Source organism: Eleginops maclovinus, chromosome 19 (assembly GCF_036324505.1).
Source record: "Eleginops maclovinus isolate JMC-PN-2008 ecotype Puerto Natales chromosome 19, JC_Emac_rtc_rv5, whole genome shotgun sequence".
In the NCBI taxonomy this organism is placed as follows: Eukaryota; Metazoa; Chordata; class Actinopteri; order Perciformes; family Eleginopidae; genus Eleginops; species Eleginops maclovinus.
In genome coordinates this window covers 21,996,578-22,015,387 of record NC_086367.1, presented here as the reverse complement: position 1 = coordinate 22,015,387, position 18,810 = coordinate 21,996,578, and the positions used below count along the sequence as shown (strand labels likewise).

The 18,810-nt window shown below is 41.5% G+C and overlaps 1 protein-coding gene across 1 annotated transcript in view; it reads right to left on the bottom strand.

Annotated features, from left to right (window-relative positions):
* akap6 (A kinase (PRKA) anchor protein 6) overlaps positions 1-18,810 on the bottom strand; it is a 136,873-nt gene that overhangs the window by 83,470 nt on the left and 34,593 nt on the right. Inside the window, 2 exon segments of the mRNA XM_063908026.1 lie at positions 15,684-15,877; positions 17,050-17,146. Of these exon segments, the coding sequence (XP_063764096.1) occupies positions 15,684-15,877; positions 17,050-17,146 (291 nt within the window).

Genomic DNA, 18,810 nt, shown 5'->3' with positions numbered 1-18,810 from the left:
CACCATTCCAGTTATTTTTAATATCAAAGATGGAACATAAATCAAAAGTAACGCGCGACACGGAGGCCGCAATCCTCAGCCTCCACCGACTGATACAGAGAGGGAGGCGAGGAGGGAGAAAAGAAACATGGGAGACAAGGAGGCAAACATGAGAGGAAGGAGGGAGAGGAGAGGAGAGGTCGATTTTTCTAGGAGTGGAAAATGCAAGAGGAGTGAGGAAAAGGAAACATGCAATCCAGCTATTCATTATTCTGTGATTATCTCAAAAGAAGTGATATAATTATGTCCATGCAGCAAACAAATTCAACTAGATTTACAAAACAAAAATAGTTTCAGGAACTTATTTCCCCCCAAAAAGGAATGAAACACTCTTCTATGTTTTCTATGAAATGGTGATGATTTTTAACATTATTCTGGCGGGGGTTTAGTGGGTTGTCTTTCTCTTTCTGCACTTTTTTGATCCGTTGTGTTTGAGTATTTTTAAATTGAAAACATAAATAAAAAGTACAAAGAAATCTGGTAAATTATTATAATTCTTTTTTTAGAAACAGACCCAAATGATCTGATTGGTAAATGTATAAATGAGAATATAAAATTCTATAATAATTAAACGACAGTGACATGATGATGTCATGTTAAGCAGGTCATATAGTCAGGAGTTGTGGAAAAGAGGAGCGTAAACAAACAATGAGAAAAGCATAAAATGGGAAAGAAAAAACTGAAAAAGAGAAAGTAGAAAAGCCTACAGCCTCAGTGTTTCTGACAGACATGCTTTACAGCTGTAAGCATCTGCCTCCATTGCCCCCCAGGGTCGTCTTCTCTGCATTATATCGCCACACATCATCTCTGAGGGAATAAATAAATATATAAAAACCAGCACCCAAAATAGCAAGGGAGACGGTTAGCTCGCTCCCCAGCTGGGACCGGATCCTGATCCTTTTACAGCCTCGTTAGTCGAAGATGTTCGACCAATCAGATCGCTCGTCTGGAGTCAGCAGCGGAGCTAACGACACCTGAGAGGACGGCCGACGGGACTGGGACTGTTAAAACATCCTGAAGGTTAGGATGAACTAACTAACTCACTGCTAATCAATACAGAACAGGACTGCACTTAATGCTTATTTTCATTATGGATTTATGAGCGTGTCTAAACTGACAATTATTCTGTGATTAAAGCACTTTATTTTTGATCGATTGCTCAAAATATTTGGTTGTTACGCAGCTGGAAATGATGTGATATAACACACTTTTTTTTAGTTTGCATCCTAATTGATGTTCCACGAATCCAATTGTAGCAGAAACAGTATCACAATATCATTTATAGGTATAGAAAATGTAAATCAAAATGAGCGTTTCTGTGGGAAAAACCAAATTCTAGTTCCAGACATTTGCAAGCTTTTATCTAACCGTGAGGTCAGTAAAAGTTACAAAAGAGCCAAGAGTTATTTTTCTTCCCATCAAAGCTTTCAGTGTCTCTTGCTGCCGGTGGACATTCCCTGCGATATATAAAATGGGATTTATTTCCTTGTTTAGTTTGTGGAATATTTTCCACCCCTTGGTCTTTTGCTAAAGGGTATTTCAGCTGGACAGAGAAGCACCCACAACCCCTCTCTCTCTCACATTCACACATTCCCCCCTAACAGAGAGAAAACCTGTCTGAATATTTTAAACTTTCCGGCAGATCAACGGCGGATTAAAAATTACAAATGCCGCCGGTGGTTAATTACAATTTCATGACCTCCTCCAGTAAAAGACGAGTCCAGTCGACGGACAGGATCGAGGTGAGGGAAGAGAGGAAGAGGGGGGGGTCGAGAAGGACACAAAATGGCCGATGAGAAATGGCCGTGGGCGCCTGGCGGTGTAACTGTATATGGAGTGAAAGCAGAGGGTGTTTATTTAGTATTTATTCTGCACTTCATCATCTCCCCTCCACTAATCCACTGGCTGCTGTACGCACCACTGACCACGCCGTATCGCTAACCTCTGCCTGGATCACAGAGAACCCAGAGTGTGTGTGTGTGAGTGTGAGTGTGTGTGTGTGTGTGTGTGTGTGTGTGTGTGTGTGTGTGTGTGTGTGTGTGTGTGTGTGTGTGCGTGTGTGTGTGTGTGTGAGAGGGAGAGAGAGAGAGGATGATGTCTATCCCTCCATCTGAAACCTTGTTAAATATTCATTGACAATTATTCCGCTTTGACCGAGGAGTTAGATGATGCTACTGCAGAGAGGAGCTGAAAGAGAAAGTGTGTGTGTGTGTGTGTGTGTGTGTGTGTGTGTGTGTGTGTGTGTGTGTGTGTGTGTGTGTGTGTGTGTGTGTGCGTGCAAGCGTGCGTGCGTGCGTAAGGGAGGGAATAGAGCGGGAGATGAAGGCGAAGAATAATAGAAGATTGTCTTAGAAATATTATGATGAATCACTTGTGTGTAAAATCATTAAATGACCTGCAGACAAACCAAAAAACTGACAGAAAGACAACACCCACTCTGTTTCAGCCCCTCTCTCTCTCTCTCTCTCTCTCTCTTTCTCTCTCTCTCTCACACACACCCACACACACTAGGTCTGAGCATGATTAGGTGAGCGTATTAAATATTAAATATCAAAAAGTGCCCTTGGTGGACTCTCCTGTCGTCTGACAGACTGACTCTCAGTGAGAGAGACAATAATCCCTCTCTGCAGGATGTGTTCCACCTGTTCTTCACAATCAGTGGCACAATTAAACACCATTGTTGATGCTTTATGTACAACGAAGCGAACTCTTAATTGATATCTTCAGTATCTTTCAAATGAGGAGATTTTTACATCGTATAGCAGCTCTTTCTGCCATTTGAAATTAAAAGAGTGGAAATAAATCATTCTAAAATATAAAGATCAGCAAGTAAAACCAGCATTGGAGAGTAAAAAAAACCATCCCAAAGTTCGGGAACACGATGACATCACTTTGGAGCACTCGCACGTCTTTGGGCTAAAGGGGTGGGACATCTCTAAGCAGGTCGACCAATCACAACAGAGTCGGCCCAGCAAACCAATCAGAGCAGACTGGGCTCTGGTTTCAGACAGAGGGTGAAAAGAGGTGCTGCAGCACAGGCAGTATGAGAAACATAAAGAGCTTTCTGAACACTAAAGCATGGAGACATGTCAGTAAACACAAAGACCTGAAAATGATATTAGAATGTCTTCTTTAAATGTGAAATGTTTTTACTTTACTCAGAAATGAAGATACTCACGTCATGTTCTCTAAGAGTTCACATCCCAGTATTGTCCTCAATTATGAACCAGACTTTAATAGATTCAAGGCTTCATCTGCATTTCTGAATTCCCCCCCTCCGTCTCTCTATCTTTCTGTGTCTTTCTCTCTCTCTCTTTCTCTCTCCCTCCCTCCTTCTCTTCCCCTGTCTCCTCCCCCCTCTCTCTCTCTCTCTCATTGTAATCAGCAGCCCTTACAGCCAATCTGCTGGCCATAAAACTGTCTGCAGCCCGATGATGTACGGCTCGCAGAATTACCTTATCTGCCTCTGATTTACTGTGCCTCACAGGTAGAGAGACAAAAACAGCCTCCACACCTCCATCACATCCATCCATCCATCCCTCCATCCCCTCACACTCCCCCCTTTCCTCTCCTCAACCTTGCTTTTATCACTCTTCTATCAAATCCCGCTTTCTCCTCTCCTCTTCCCCACTTATGTCTTGTTTTATCTTTTCCTCTGTGCCTCCTTTATTCCATATCTTCAGTCCTCTTTTCTTCGGTTTCCCTGTTTCACTTTGTTCCATCCATCTTCCTCTTGTTGTCTTTATCCTTAAAGACTTCCCTCCATCTTGTCATTTCTCTAATCTGTGTTATCCTTCATCCTTGTTATACCTCCACCAGGTATTATCCCTCTCTCTTCCTCTGTTTCCACTGTTAAATTTCACCTTCATCTTCCCTGCCTCCATCTTTTTGCCTTTTCCTCTTCGACCTTTCTGTTATTTTCCCAAGTCTTTTCCTGATTCCTCTCCTCTTTCTCACACCCTTCATCCACCCTGCCATCTTTTACTCATTATTCACTTCTTAAGTTGCCCAAATTCCACCTTTTCTCCTACTCAATCGTTTGTTTTGTGAGGTTTTTCTTCGTCTTCCTTAGCAAACTTTCACCTTTTTTTTCCCTTTCCTCTCTCCTTTCCTAGTCTATCCTCTTCTGATCCTACATGTCTCTCTCATCTAAATCCTATTTCACCTTTCTCTATCCATCTGTCCTCTCTATCCCTTCCTTCAATTCAGGCAGAAAACTCCAGAAAAGAGGAAAACAGCTATTAAACATTTGTACAGCACCTGAAATGTACACTTATAAAATCACCAAGAAGCAAAAAAGTCACAAAAGGGGCATGAAAACATTCGGAAATATGACGTTTCATCCCCAAATTTGTGTGGCAAAGTTTTGTCCTTTTGTCAACATTATATCATGAAAATATAAATCAGTTGTAGTCATATCACATTTATTTAAATACTGTTCGTTTTATTCTAAATAAGTCAATAGAAACGAGAGATCGTTCGTTCGTTCGTTCGTTCGTTCGTTCGTTCCTTCCTTCCTTCCTTCCTTCCTTCCTTCCTTCCTTCCTTCCTTCCTTCCTTCCTTCCTTCCTTCCTTCCTTCCTTCCTTCCTTCCTTCAGTTTAACACTCTTCTCAGTAAAAGGAAACTAAATATGTAAAGTATGCACAACTCTTCATCAACAAAACTAAGGGAGTAAAGACACTACAGGGAAAACATTCAAACAGACACTAAAGCAGCAAAAGACGGTCTAACACACACACACACACACACACACACACACACACACACACACACACACACACACACACACACACACACACACACACAAGCATCAGATGCTCTGGTAGTAATTAGAGCCTACAGTGATCCTTTCTTTATCTTTTTTATTTAAGAACAAGATGGAGAACCTTTGATCAGAAACTGAGAGAGTGCGAGTGTGTGTGTGTGTGTGTGTGTGTGTGTGTGTGTGTGTGTGAGTGTGTGTGTGTGTGTGTGTGTGTGTGTGTGTGTGTGTGTGTGTGTGTGTGTGTGTGTGTGTGTGTGTGTGTGTGTGTGTGTGTGTGTGTGTGTGTGTCTTGATGTGTGAATACAAATGAGTGAAATGATATCAAAATGTGGTTTTGATTGTGTGGCTTTGAGAGCAGAGAGGGGGAGGGGGGATGTAATTAAGTCTCCAGAAGGACTGTGTGTGTGTGTGTGTGTGTGTGTGTGTGTGTGTGTGTGTGTGTGTGTGTGTGTGTGTGTGTGTGTGTGTGTGTGTGTGTGTGTGTGTGTGTGTGTTATCATGTGTTTATTCTTTGTTTCCCTGCGTATATTTTTTCATTTGTATTCATGTGCCGGGCCATATGTCCATGAAGTGTGTGTGTGTGTGTGTGTGTGTGTGTGTGTGTGTGTGTGTGTGTGTGTGTGTGTGTGTGTGTGTGTGTGTGTGTATGTGTGTGTGTGTGTGTGTGTGTGTGTGTGTGTGTGTGTGTGTGTGTGTGTGTGTGTGTGTGTGTGTGTGCGTGTGTGTGTGTGTGTGTGTGTGTGTCCGTTGTTTTTTTTCAGCCCAGCATTCCTTCAGCAGCCTTCTTCTTTAATGGAAAATAAATAGTGTCCACTGTTTCAGAACATCATTTCAATCAGCTTGAAAAAACAGACTGAAAAAAATCTAATCTGCTCCTGAGAGATGGCATCATCTTCTCGTGCTTTTATTTTGAAATCATCTCTTCTTGGTCATGATTAGCATCATTTGGCTCCTCTTGTGACTTCATTGGATTAATTCCTGGATGAAAACGGGTACATTGTTTTAATTAATGTCCTTCCTTATTTCCTCCACTTCTACCTTCCTTCCTTCTAATACTCATGCTTTTATTTTGAAATCCTCTGTCCTCTGTCTCTTCTTGATCCTGATTAACATCGTCTGTGCCATTTCGTGACTTCATTTGATTCCTTTCTTGATAAAAACATAATAATATATGTGTTTCTGTGATGACCTTGAACTAAACTGTATATCGGGTGTTTGTAATGTCCCTGATGTGAGAAATAAGAGCTTGTTTTCTGCTGAACGTCGCCTCATTTCCTAACATTTTGCAGCGTCAGTGATGAAGCTAGACTAGAATGTGGATGCACAGCAACACCTCTCCATGCAACCACTCAAAGAAAGCTGGAGGAGAAACATCCAAACTTCTCAGTAAAAGTGTGGGATTTGACAAACTGAAATCGTCTCTCGAGGCGTCTGCGAGTTAGCAGACCGCTCTGCCGCTGCCGCCCACTTTCACTCAACTTTCATCAAACTAAACTCCTTCCTGTTAATAATCCCCACCACCGTATCCATGTTTAACAAGGTAATATGACACAAACCATCTGTGGCTCCAGAAAAAAGAAAGAAAAACAGCCACTTTACATATTCACTTTTACCATCCGCGTAATTAAATATTTGAGGAATATCAGGAATGTAAAATTAAAAGACAGAAAGCTCCGCCGCCGCCGCCACCACTATCAATTTATTCCCTCTCTCCGAGTGCATTACAAACGTCAGATTGCCTTTGGCAAAGACACAGAAAGAGCTCGCTGTGTGTGTGTTTTTTTTAAACTCACTTTATAAATTACATTTTGGAGTGCTTTGGCATGCTAATACCTGCTGCCACGGAGAGCAGACAGCGTTAATTATTTCTTATTGGGATCGGCAGCCGCTATTTGCATATTTCATTTAGCTGTTATAGATGTTGCAGGTGGGAGGGAGGGGAGCACAGACACTTTTCACTTTGTGTCTCGACAACTTTTCAATGAGAAAGATGGATTCACTGACCGCGTGTTCAGAGGAGCGTTCATTTAGGTTGATTTCAACGAGCCGCGGCGGATTATCGGTGATCATTAACGACATAAGCTTTCAGTATCAGGGCGGCTGTGGTGCACAGAAGGTCAGGACACTGTTTTAAGAACCAAGATGAGCGCCACTGTTGGGATAAAACGTCAATTATAACGTCATTAACGCTCAATTGGCTCCAGTGTGAGGACAACAGCAGACAGGCTAACTTTTTAAGAGCTTAATGGGGAAACTGATTTGTCTTTTTATACAAAAACAGGTTCAACTAAGTTCATTATTTAAAAACAAAACACGCCCACCTGAAGAGGAATCAAAAGCTGGAAGAGACACAGCATCAGGGGAATAAAATACTTTAAAAATCGTCATGTTTGGACCGTGAAGTTGACAAACAATCAAACAGGAAGATGACAGACTTCTATTTAATACAAGTCCTCCACCAACAATTTAACACTTAGTAAAATATCTTAAAGTGTTGCACAAGACTTACATCTTGGGAATCAAGTCAAAAACTTTATAGATTTTTTAAATTAACTTTATTTTATGAGAGCTATTTCTTTCTGTTATGTTACCCCACATTTCAAAATGGAATATCTGAAACATGTAACATAGTAATTGCATTAAAGAAATGATGGAAGGATTTGAATGAATATTCCTGGGTTCACACGTCTCAATCCAGTTTATTAAATGCACAACTTTAGGTCCTTTTACATTTAATGGTAAAGTATAAATGTATTTTTATAGTATCAAAAGAGCATTATAGACATTGCATAAAACCACTTAATGTTGGCTGAGAATTGAACTTTAAAAGTCAATTTCCCTTAAAAAACCTTGGTCAGTATGTCAGACTAAGTTAAAGTTTTATAAACTGATGCAAAACCTCAAGATTTGTTGATATGATGCAATGAAGTTGCCGTAAAAACAGCAGCTCTTCTCTCAATGATGCAGCTTCAATGTGACTTTTGCCTGTTTATAACGTCATTTATGAAAACTAGACTTAAACATTTCTAAAAATGTACATGTATGCCTGATCCTGCAGACTTCCACCTTCTCCTTCATTTTAAAGCAGTAACTCACGGTCTCAGTGTGTAACATAAACCCCCGCAGCTCCAAACACTTTTATCACTTTCAAATGACCTGGAAACGCAGCTTAGCAGATCCTAAACCAGGGATTAGCACCAACAGTGAGATTTTGTTAGCACAAATTATCTTGATAGAGTGTCACTGCGTGGTTAAACTAACCCCCCCCCCCAAAAAAAAAACTTCCCTCTGAGTTTAATCTTAATTTATGTAAAGTGTGGTGGAGCTCCGGGAAGCGGGACGAGCCGCCTGATTGGCTCTATCAGGTATCAGGCAGGAGTCCAACACTCGGTAATTTGATTTAAAAAGCTGGTAATAACCTGAGGTCAATATTTAAATCACTCAGAGGGGGAGAAGAGCGGCTCTGCGTGTTTGGGATGCTTCAATCTGCTGAGAGTCAACCGGCCTCGGATCTCTATCACACACCTCGACATACTCCACTTTTTCTCTGTGCTTTTCCCCATATCATTCCTCCCATTTTCCTCTTCTTTCACCAACAAATATTGCTCAAAGTTTCCTTTCTGATCTGTTTTATTTAATTGATCATGTCGTACTTATGTTAGAGATTGAGGTTTGACGTTACGGGACGCTAAAGTTATTTTTTATGGCAAATTTATTTGTATGTTTAAGGGCCAACTTTGTATCTTCGAACTCACTTAAGATACCTACACGTTTTGTCGCAGGATAAATTCTACACTATAATTTCTTTAACCATAAATGCAATCTCCAGAAATAAAAAGCTAACGTTAGGTTATAAAGGAACTACATCACGGTCACATGACCTCACGTCACCACCGCTAAGCTAAAGGAGGCTAATGTTGGGCTATAAAGGAACTACATCACGGTCACATGACCTCACGTCACCACCGCTAAGCTAAAGGAGGCTAATGTTGGACTATAAAGGAACTACAGCATGGTGGTCACATGACCTCACGTCACCACCGCTAAGCTAAAGGCGGCTAATGTTGGGCTATAAAGGAACTACAGCACGGTCACATGACTTCACGACACCACCGCTAAGCTAAAGGAGGCTAATGTTGGGCTATAAAGGAACTACAGCACGGCCACATGACTTCACATCACCACCGCTAAGCTAAAGGCGGCTAATGTTGGGCCATAAAGGAACTGCCAGCACGGTCACATGACTTCACATCACCACCGCTAAGCTAAAGGCGGCTAATGTTGGGCCATAAAGAACTCCAGCACGGTCACATTACTTCACGTCACCACCCTGGTCTTTCCTTCCTTTCCATCTTGCTGGGAATTAAAATTTAGCCCAAAAATAAGCTCCTATGAATTCCTGTCAGTATGTCTAAGGGATGAGGCTGATGTTGTTCTCTGTTGTTCTTTTTGTCAATGTATTTCCCTCCAGTCTCTCCCTCTTTCTTTTACCTTGATTCCTCCTCTCTTCATCTATCTCCTACCTGCTCCCTCCCTCTCTAGCCCCTCCCCCCTCCACTCTCCCTGTCTGTGTGGTCTGTGGGTTGAAATAGAGTCCCGAGGCCAACAAGCTGTCTCCACCAGCTACACTGATAAGACACACACTCTCACGCACACACACATACATATACACACACACTGCAAGAGTCACCATACAAGTGCCAACAGTCACAATCAGAAAAGTACAAGTGAGACACACACACACACACACACACACACACAGTTATTTAACTCACTTTAGTTCAGACCGTGTGAAGTGCCACCCAGGAGGTCACTTATCACTTTACCTGAAAAATGTCCCTCTCTGACACACACACACGCACACACACACATCCACACTCTATATATTAGCAGAAAAACACCACACGTGTTCTTTGCGTGTCAGAAATGTTGATGTATGCATGTTAAAGTGTGTACCTGTGTGTGTCATGTGTCGTGTGTGTGTGTGTGTGTGTGTGTGTGTGTGTGTGTGTGTGTGTGTGTGTGTGTGTGTGTGTGTGTGTGTGTGTGTGTGTGTGTGTGTGTGTGTGTGTGTGTGTGTGTGTGAGCGAGCTCAGGGCTGTTTGGTTCAGCTCTCTAACAGGATTTGTGTCCCCCGTGTCCAAAGGAACATGGTCTAATCTCGACCCATCACCTCTCTCCCACCTCAGCCTGCATGACACGCCTCACCCCTCCTCCCCGGGGGAAATTGGTATGTTCCAGACTTCCAGAGACTTGGAAAAAAGAACATTTAATATATAAAATATACAGCGAGGGGCCCCGGCCGTGGCGCAACTGGCTGGGGCACCTGCACCGTACGCCGGCCACCCGGGTTCGATTCCCGACCCGTGGTCCTTTCCGTATCCCACCCCGACTCTCTCTCCCACTTTCCTGTCACTCTCCACTGTCCTATCCGATTAAAGGCAAAAAGCCCCCAAAAAATATCTTTAAACGTATATATAAAATATACAGCGAGGTTAGCTTAATATACGGTGTGTGTTATCATAGGTGGAAGGGTGTTCTTCTAAATAAACATGACATTTTATTTAAAACATGAGACGTGATTTTCTTCACGGTAAGATTCAAAAGATTTGGATATCTCTATCAGCTTTAAGAAAAGTTATGGTACTATATTATTATATACATGAAGGCATTTTTGTTGTGTTGTTTCTCTGGCATTATTATTTTATTACATTTTAATTTTAGTAAAGTACAATTTTTTCTAAGTGTTGAGGATGATTTCTTAACTCCTTAAATATCCTAACTGAAATGTAATACGTAAACAAATAACTTCTAGCCTTCAAATGGTACTGAAGTCTAAACCAATCCCACAATCCCTTATTAAATATACGTTAAAGTAATAAAGGTACTTTAATTACTAAGACTTTTACTATTTATTTAACTGTTTTGTGTGATATTTGAACACAAATGTCTTTCAAAGTCAAAGTACCAGGAATATAGCCGTGGTGGGATGATACTGAATACTTTATATGTTGTTTGGTTTCACAAAGATATATTTTCAACTTCAATTCCACTACAATAAAAATAAATAAAGGAGAAATACGACCTCTGTGTGTGGTAGTGTGAGGTTTAAAAAAAATAACGGCAAACACCTGTAACACCACGGACAGATCCAGGAGCTGAACACATCCGTTCACCTTTCAGTGTGTGTGTGTGTGTGTGTGTGTGTGTGTGTGTGAGTGTGTGTTTCCAGACTCAGTCCAATCCCCTGTAATGTGACAGACAAATCCCACTAAGCTGTTAAATATTACACTGCTTTCACACTCGTATTAAACACCTTTCTACCTCTCGCGTTTCCTCTCTTTCTGTGTTCACTCACCCTAGCAAAACACACATGCACATGCACATGCACATACACACACACACACACACACACACACTCTCAACCTTTACCTTCATCTTCAATATGCAACAGAAAGGCACTACAGATGTCACTTGAAAATCTTCACACATGCACAGCAAATCTTTTATAATGCAGCGACACACTGGAGGAGTCACATAACACAATATCCTCATGCCACACACACACACACACGTAAAGCCTCTCAGTGTGTGTGTGTGTGTGTGTTTGTGTGTGTGTGTCTGCGTGACTTAATCCCCGGTGCTGGCCGTCTTGTCGGAGCGTTATATTTGCTGGTATCAGTGTATCTTCTCCTCGCCACCTAATCCCACCACCCCAGCTCTGATATTTCCTGACATTTACATGAATCACCCCTCTGCAGACGGACGGACGACGGACGAGAGGGAGAGGAAGGGATAAGAAGAGGGGGGTAAAGGGGAGGATATATAGGGAGGATGCAGGGAAAGACTGATATATGGTGGAAAACTAAGTATACTGTAAAGGTTTACGGCTGCTGGAGAGATGGGGTGGATATCCTGATTGAAGCAAAGAGGGACAGGATTTTGTGGCAAGATATTTTATATTCTCGACTGTTCAGTTTTCCCTGTAATCTCTTGTATTAAAAGCTGTTGCCCTCATGTTTTTAGGTGGGTTTCCCCTTTCATGTAGAGTGTTATATAGGTTTGTGTGCATGTAAATGGTCTGCAAAGGCTTGAATCTCAAAGTTCGGGACATGATGAAATCACTATGTAACACGCGCTTTTCTGCTGGCTAGCGCTCCAACACATTGTACGTGGCTAAGGGGCGGGACGTCACTAATCGGTTGGCTGATCACAATAGAGCCGGCCAGCTAACCGATCGGAGCTGGACTGGGCTCTGGTTTCAGACAGAGGGTGAAAAGAGGTGCTGCTGCACAAGCAGTATGAGAAAAATAAAGAGCTTTTTGAACATTAAAGCATGGAGACATGTCCCAGGAGAGAAGGGGAAGTTGAAGGGGAGCAAGAGAAGGACAGAAGGAAAGAGGAAGGATAAAATGTCGGACACCTTGTCAGCAACATATGTTAACACTACTAACATCAAGTTATTATGAGCACCAAGAGACACACACACACACACACACACACACACACACACACACACACACACACACACACACACACACACACACACACACACACACACACACACACACACACACACACACACACACACACACACACACACACACACACACACACACACACACACACACACACACACACAATTACTCACTGGAGGCCCATCAAGTGTGAGCTTAAATTAATGACCTCACACCTGTTGTGTCTATTAATACATTGCAACATCAGCATGTATTATAGAGCAGCAGGTGAAAGATGTTGGGTAAAGATTGAATTGATCCCAAAATGAGCAAAAACCTTCATAATAATTCATTAAATAATGTTCATTTGTGACTGCCCACGGCTTCTCTTTGTATTTCTATTATATTTTGCGCACACTTTATTCATTTCTTTTGCAAAAGAGCTATACTGTATATTGACGGCCGCTGCTATAGAACAAAGATGGCCGCCACGCCCCAGAAAGCACAGCTGTTCCCATTCCATCACCAGCTTTTAACCTGATGATCCTTAGAGTATGACACAGTATAAAAATGAAATATAATACATATAAATATTGTAAAAACAATATTTTGTAAACTTGTAAATATTTAACTGTTTATTTTAATAGAAAATATTCCCTAAAAACATTAAAAACATGTATTTTTTTAACGATTTGAATTTGATTTAATGCATTTCTGTATCCAAACTGTTTAATAATCATTGATGTCTTTATATTTCGACAGGTGCTAAGTTAAGCTAAGTATCTTTGCTATCATTATTATGCAGTTATGCTTTTGTATTTAGATAAATGTGTCCAAACATGTTATATATTCTGCAGTCACATTCACTTAATTGCATGCTAACCATCTTACAGCCGGGTGTGAAATATGTCATTTGCTGCTGCTCTTAATTGCTATAAAAATGAAGATTAAGAGGATGAATTATTGATACAAGTTGGTATTTAATCTTTCGTAATGAATAGTGGATCCGCTGGTTATAAATATTGTACGAGGCTTCATAATTTGATAAATTTATTCCAATTTGCCCTTTATTTTGCCCTTTAGTCAAGGTTACATTCATTTAAACACACACACACACACTCAGGTGTAGATGCTAAAAGATTACGCAAAAATCTACACACACACACACACACACACAGCCTGTTTACATACCCTCTGCCCTTGGTCATTCTTGTATCATCTTTTTTACTGGGGTCCATAAACACACACACACACTCCTCAGGATGCCCTTGGTTGACCTTGCAGTCTGCCCCCCCACCCCCACCCACCCCCCATGTCTGTGACAGTAATTAGCCCATGCATCTGATTGTCATTAAAGAGCACCGGCAGATAATGAACACACAGTACAGCCACATTCAGGGATTCTTACGGCTCATATTATTGCTTATTTCCTCCATCAAGCTGCTTAATGGCTCTGCATGGAGCCTCGCGGAGACATAGATTAAGTTTCCTCGTGGTGGAAAAGCTGAATTATTACCAGATTGTCACAGGTACGACACCAAAGCCACCGAGCAGGACGCCGAGTCCCTGCAGGCTCGCTCCATCTCAATTCTCGAACAACAGCTGCATTTTCATTCATAAATTAATGGAGAAATGTACATCTTGTTCTAGCTTTATGACGGGATGCATTAGGGAGCAGTGATTGGCTTGTAAATATGCAACAAAACAAAGGTGTAAATTGATAAACATTTGTAAATAATTGGTCTTTATCTGCACACCGTCTGTACTTTCAATAATGAACAACAGCTGCAGTTTAATGCTAAATGATGTTCTTTTAAAGCTCTTTATTTTTCTCATACTGCCTGTGCTGCAGTACCTCTTTTCACCCTCTGTCTGAAACCAGAGCCCAGTCTGCTCTGATTGGTCAGCTGGCCGGCTCTGTTGTGATGAGCCGAGAAGTCCCGCCCCCTTAGCCTATCACGTACAATGTGTTGGAGCGCTAGCCAATAGCATGTGTGAGTTTTACGGAGTGATGTCACTGTGATCCGGAACATTGGGATTTTAGCCTTTGCAGACCGTTCACATGCACTAAAACCTACAGAACGCACAACAGGGCATCTTTAAGTTTGTGCTTTTGTTTCTTTAATATTACATTTCCTTCTGTAGCGCCGCCTTTACTCCTCCTCTCCCATTGGTTACACTTTCCTTCTTTGTTTCTCTTCCACATCCTCTTCCTCCTCTTCCTCCCCTTCCTCCTCTTCCTCCCTTCCTCCTCATCCTCCTCCTCCTCTAGCACACCTGACTCCGGTTGTTTTCAGATTGTTTAGTTGCAATTAGATCTGCAGCAGCCTGATCACTGTGATCAGTCAACAGTGACAGCCATTAGCCAGTTACCACCTCTGTGTGTGTGTGTGTGTGTGTGTGTGTGTGTGTGTATGTGTGTGTGTGTGTGTGTGTGTGTGTGTGTGTGTGTGTGTGTGTGTGTGTGTGTGTGTGTCCATTAGCTGCTTGGCCGCAGCACATTAACAGTCCATTCATTATCTGTGTGAATCTCCCTCTGCACTTAAAGCTTTGATCCGTAAAAACCTTCCAAACAACAAACTGAGGTGTGAACCTGCTGAATTATTTCTACTGGCTGCACATACTTCAGTGATATTTTAAATTATTCACATCGTGTCGGTTCTGGGCAGGTAAAAAAATATAAACCTTAACTAATGGTGAAGTACAAAACCTGCTAAAGAAGATCCTTGTTCTGTGGGTGCTCACAGCCAAAATGGCTCCCAGTGTTTACCTGTCTTCAGTCAAAGTGCAAAACAAGTGCAGTTTAACGTTATTAAAGCTTGATCAAGACTCAAATCCAGTCTCAATCCAGTTTTGTCATTTGAGAGATCAACTCAAGTGTCATTTTATTTAAAAAGAGGCTTTACTTTAGACAAATAAATAAAAGAGAAGGGTTGGAAACGATCTGTTGACTGAAATAAAAGGTGGATAAAAAAGAGGAGAAGAAGCAAGGGATGAATACAAGAGTATCCAATACAAAAGGACACACACACACACACACACACACACACACACAGCAGCAGCAGTGACAAGAAGTGGAATAGACAGGGATGTTGCAATGAGAAAAAAGAGAAGTACATCTAATTAACCAAGTCTAGCCAATTAACTGGCAGCCAATGAGAACTGATAAACCAATCAGAGCGTTAATTTGCAGTAAATACAAATGTAACAAAGAAATGTACAAAGTAGCCTTGGTAAGTGTGTGTGATTGATGTGACTGTGTGTGCATGTGTGTGTGAGAGAGGGAGGGATAACAGGGATCAACAAGAGAGGAAATGGAAGGATATAAACCAAAGTCCAAAACAAGCAAAGGACAGATGGATAGAATAACAGTGGGATTCAAGGCTGAACAGAAAATAAAAACCACCGTTAGCTTCTTACCTTGAAGCCGTCTGATGGGCACGAAGCCTGCCGATTGGCCGATGGGTCGCCCGAGGGCTCTTGTGATTGGCTGGTGTAGAGGAGGCGGGTCTGGATGCAGCGCAGGGCGCGGAGCATCCAGCCATGTTGGCGCCGGATCTGCCGCAGGAGCTGATCCCATTGGCTGGAGACCATATGGAGGATTTCCTTCAGACCTGCAGGGCGAGAGGCGTAATAAAACCAGAGAAGAAGAAAATGAGAGGAACGTTTGCATCAATACAGTCTTCAAATGTATTTCAAACTAGCTCGTCTGACGAAACCAAAAGGAGAAATGATTACAGACAAGTGTGTCACCTTGTTTTTGCTTTATGCTTCACAATAATATCCATAAATCATGCAAACAACCCGATTATAAGAATTAAATGTTTTGGTTTTTTGCAGATTTAAAAGGTCAATTATGATAAAGGATTAAAGGGCTTTTTTGTCATATTATTGCACAATATCTGCAGTGTCGTTTTTTAAAAGTGTTTAGTCTCACGCTCCTGCAACAATGCAACATAAGCTATATTTAACATGAAAGTAAAAGATGTAAAATTGCGCAATAGCCCAAAAAAGAACAAATCTAGTTATTTGGAGGATAAGAATGACTTATTGAAAGGAATAAGATAACACAGGATGTAAAATGAAATACTGTAAAGTGGAAGAAATACTTAATAATGTAGGAACATCTTAATATGTGGATTGGAGGACTATAAACAGATTAATACAAATAAAGATGTGAGCTGTGCTTCAACAGAATGCAGATTCATGTCTCTTATTGATCTGTGACATCTTATCTGTAAAGGTGATCGTTTATTTCAGATTAGTGGTTTTGGATTTGTAGAAGGATCCATCTGTGTGTTGTTCAGTCCTCAATAAGAGCAAAGTATGAAGTTGTTTATCTGACAGGGTCCTGTGGTGGCTGCTGGAACTTTAACTCTAACTATCATGTTGTTTTTAAGCCAAATCCCAATCTTTCTATGTCATAACTCACTCATTTTTAACCCAATCAACGACATATCTCCATTCCCCCTACCCACTTCCTCACTCCCTATGTCTCTCTTGGTTTCAAAGATTTTGTAAAATATAAAATTAAATAGATGTTTCTTTACCTGCCAGCCGGTTTTCTAGCCTCTGGTTTTTATCTTTTATATCTCTGCCTCTCTCTTTCGGCTACATGCATATGAGTTCTCCTCTCTGAAGGTCACTCTGTTAATCCAAATATTAATAATAAATGGAACAGAGTTGGGGCTCTGTTATGGCCGTGTGTGTGTGTGTGTGTGTGTGTGTGTGTGTGTGTGTGTGTGTGTGTGTGTGTGTGTGTGTGTGTGTGTGTGTGAGAATTTACCTGATTGGTGAGAGGGGATGACGGTGAGCAGAGCTCTGCCTTCCTCCATTATGCTGTCCTTCAGAGCGCTGCGACTCTCCACGTTCAGCTTGAAACTCTGAAACACACAAACATCCTCATCAGTATCCAGATATGTTATATTAAAGAGGCCCTGTTATGCTTTTAGGTTTGTGTGCATGTAAATGGTCTGTAAAGGTTAAAATCCCCAAGTTCCTCTCGCTTCCATTGGACTCCTTTGTTTACTTCCGGAAAATGAGGAAATCACTACATAACAATGTTGCTTTCTATTGGCTAGCACTCCAACACATTGTACGTGATAGGCTAAAGGGGCGGGACACATCTATGCTGTTGACCGATCAAACAACGCCGGCTATCTAACCAATCAGAGCAGACAGGGCTCTGGTTTCAGACAGAGGGTGAAAAGAAGTGCTGCAGCACAGGCAGTCTGAGAAACATAAAGAGCTTTTTGAACATTAAAGGATGGAGACATGTCACAAAATACTAATATAAGGCTGAAAATGAACAAAGTATGTCTTCTTTAACCTTAAGGACACATCATACAGGCTGGAAACAATCAAACAAAGGTGCACAGTTGCATTTCTCTCAGTTTATAGGCTCAAATCCGGCTTCAACTTTGACCTGCTGTACTGCATAGCTTTGCATTAAGTGAGAAAGACCGATCAAAATTATAGTCTTTCAGCTTAAGAAGTTTGAGAAGGGATAAAGACAGATAGAAAAAGAAAACTGAGGTAATGTAAACGAACGCGCTAAAGAGAAGAGGACGAATAGTAAAGAGGCTGATGGATGGATGGATGATAAACAGATGGATGTCTCGGTGGATGGATGGAAGCACAGAGCAGCCTGAGGCGCTGTTGGAAAACACTCCAGTCAGATCTATGAACAACATTACAGCCCTTTCTGATCTGATCTATGCGTGTTTGAAAGAGAGAGCGTGTGTGTGTGTGTGTGTGTGTGTGTGTGTGTGTGTGTGTGTGTGTGTGTGTGTGTGTGTGTGTGTGTGTGTGTGTGTGTGTGTGTGTGTGTGTGAGTGTATAAGCCTCAAGGTGATCAGTCCTCAAGACTTAACCACTTTTGACATCCTGCTGTGCTGCCCTGGGAAATGCATCACACACATATTCTCCTGTGAGTTCAGCATGTGTGTGTGTGCGTGTGTGTGTGTGTGTGTGTGTGTGTGTGTGTGTGTATGGACGATGTACTCTAAACAGCCTGATCTTAAGGATCAATGCATTAACTGTACTTCTGAGGAAGATTTTACCTTAAAAAGTACAAACAAATAAAACGTTCACATGAAAAAAAGTCAGTTGGGATTTTTATTTTTATGTTATCTGAAAAAAGATGAAACTAAAAAGGGACGATAGGATAAATGTGATTGTTTCTCCTGAATTAAAACACAGATTTTCCTTATTTTCCCGGTATTTCCACACAGCAGTGGTTCAGCTCTGTGCCTGAGAAGAGTGAAGGATGGACGGGCGACGGCATCAGTCAACACACGACAAGGTCAGACCTCCACACCACCAATATTTATGGAGCAGGATACACTCAGTGGAGATGGATAGACACCATCGTCAACACACACACACAGTAGTGGTTCTACTAGTGAAAGTTTGCACATCACATTTAACAGATAAACTATAAAATATCACTTTGAAAACGAACACCATAACGCTATATCTCTTCACGACGCCCCCGAAATCACATTCATATGTCATTATTATCCAAATAAAACATGACTGTCTGCAT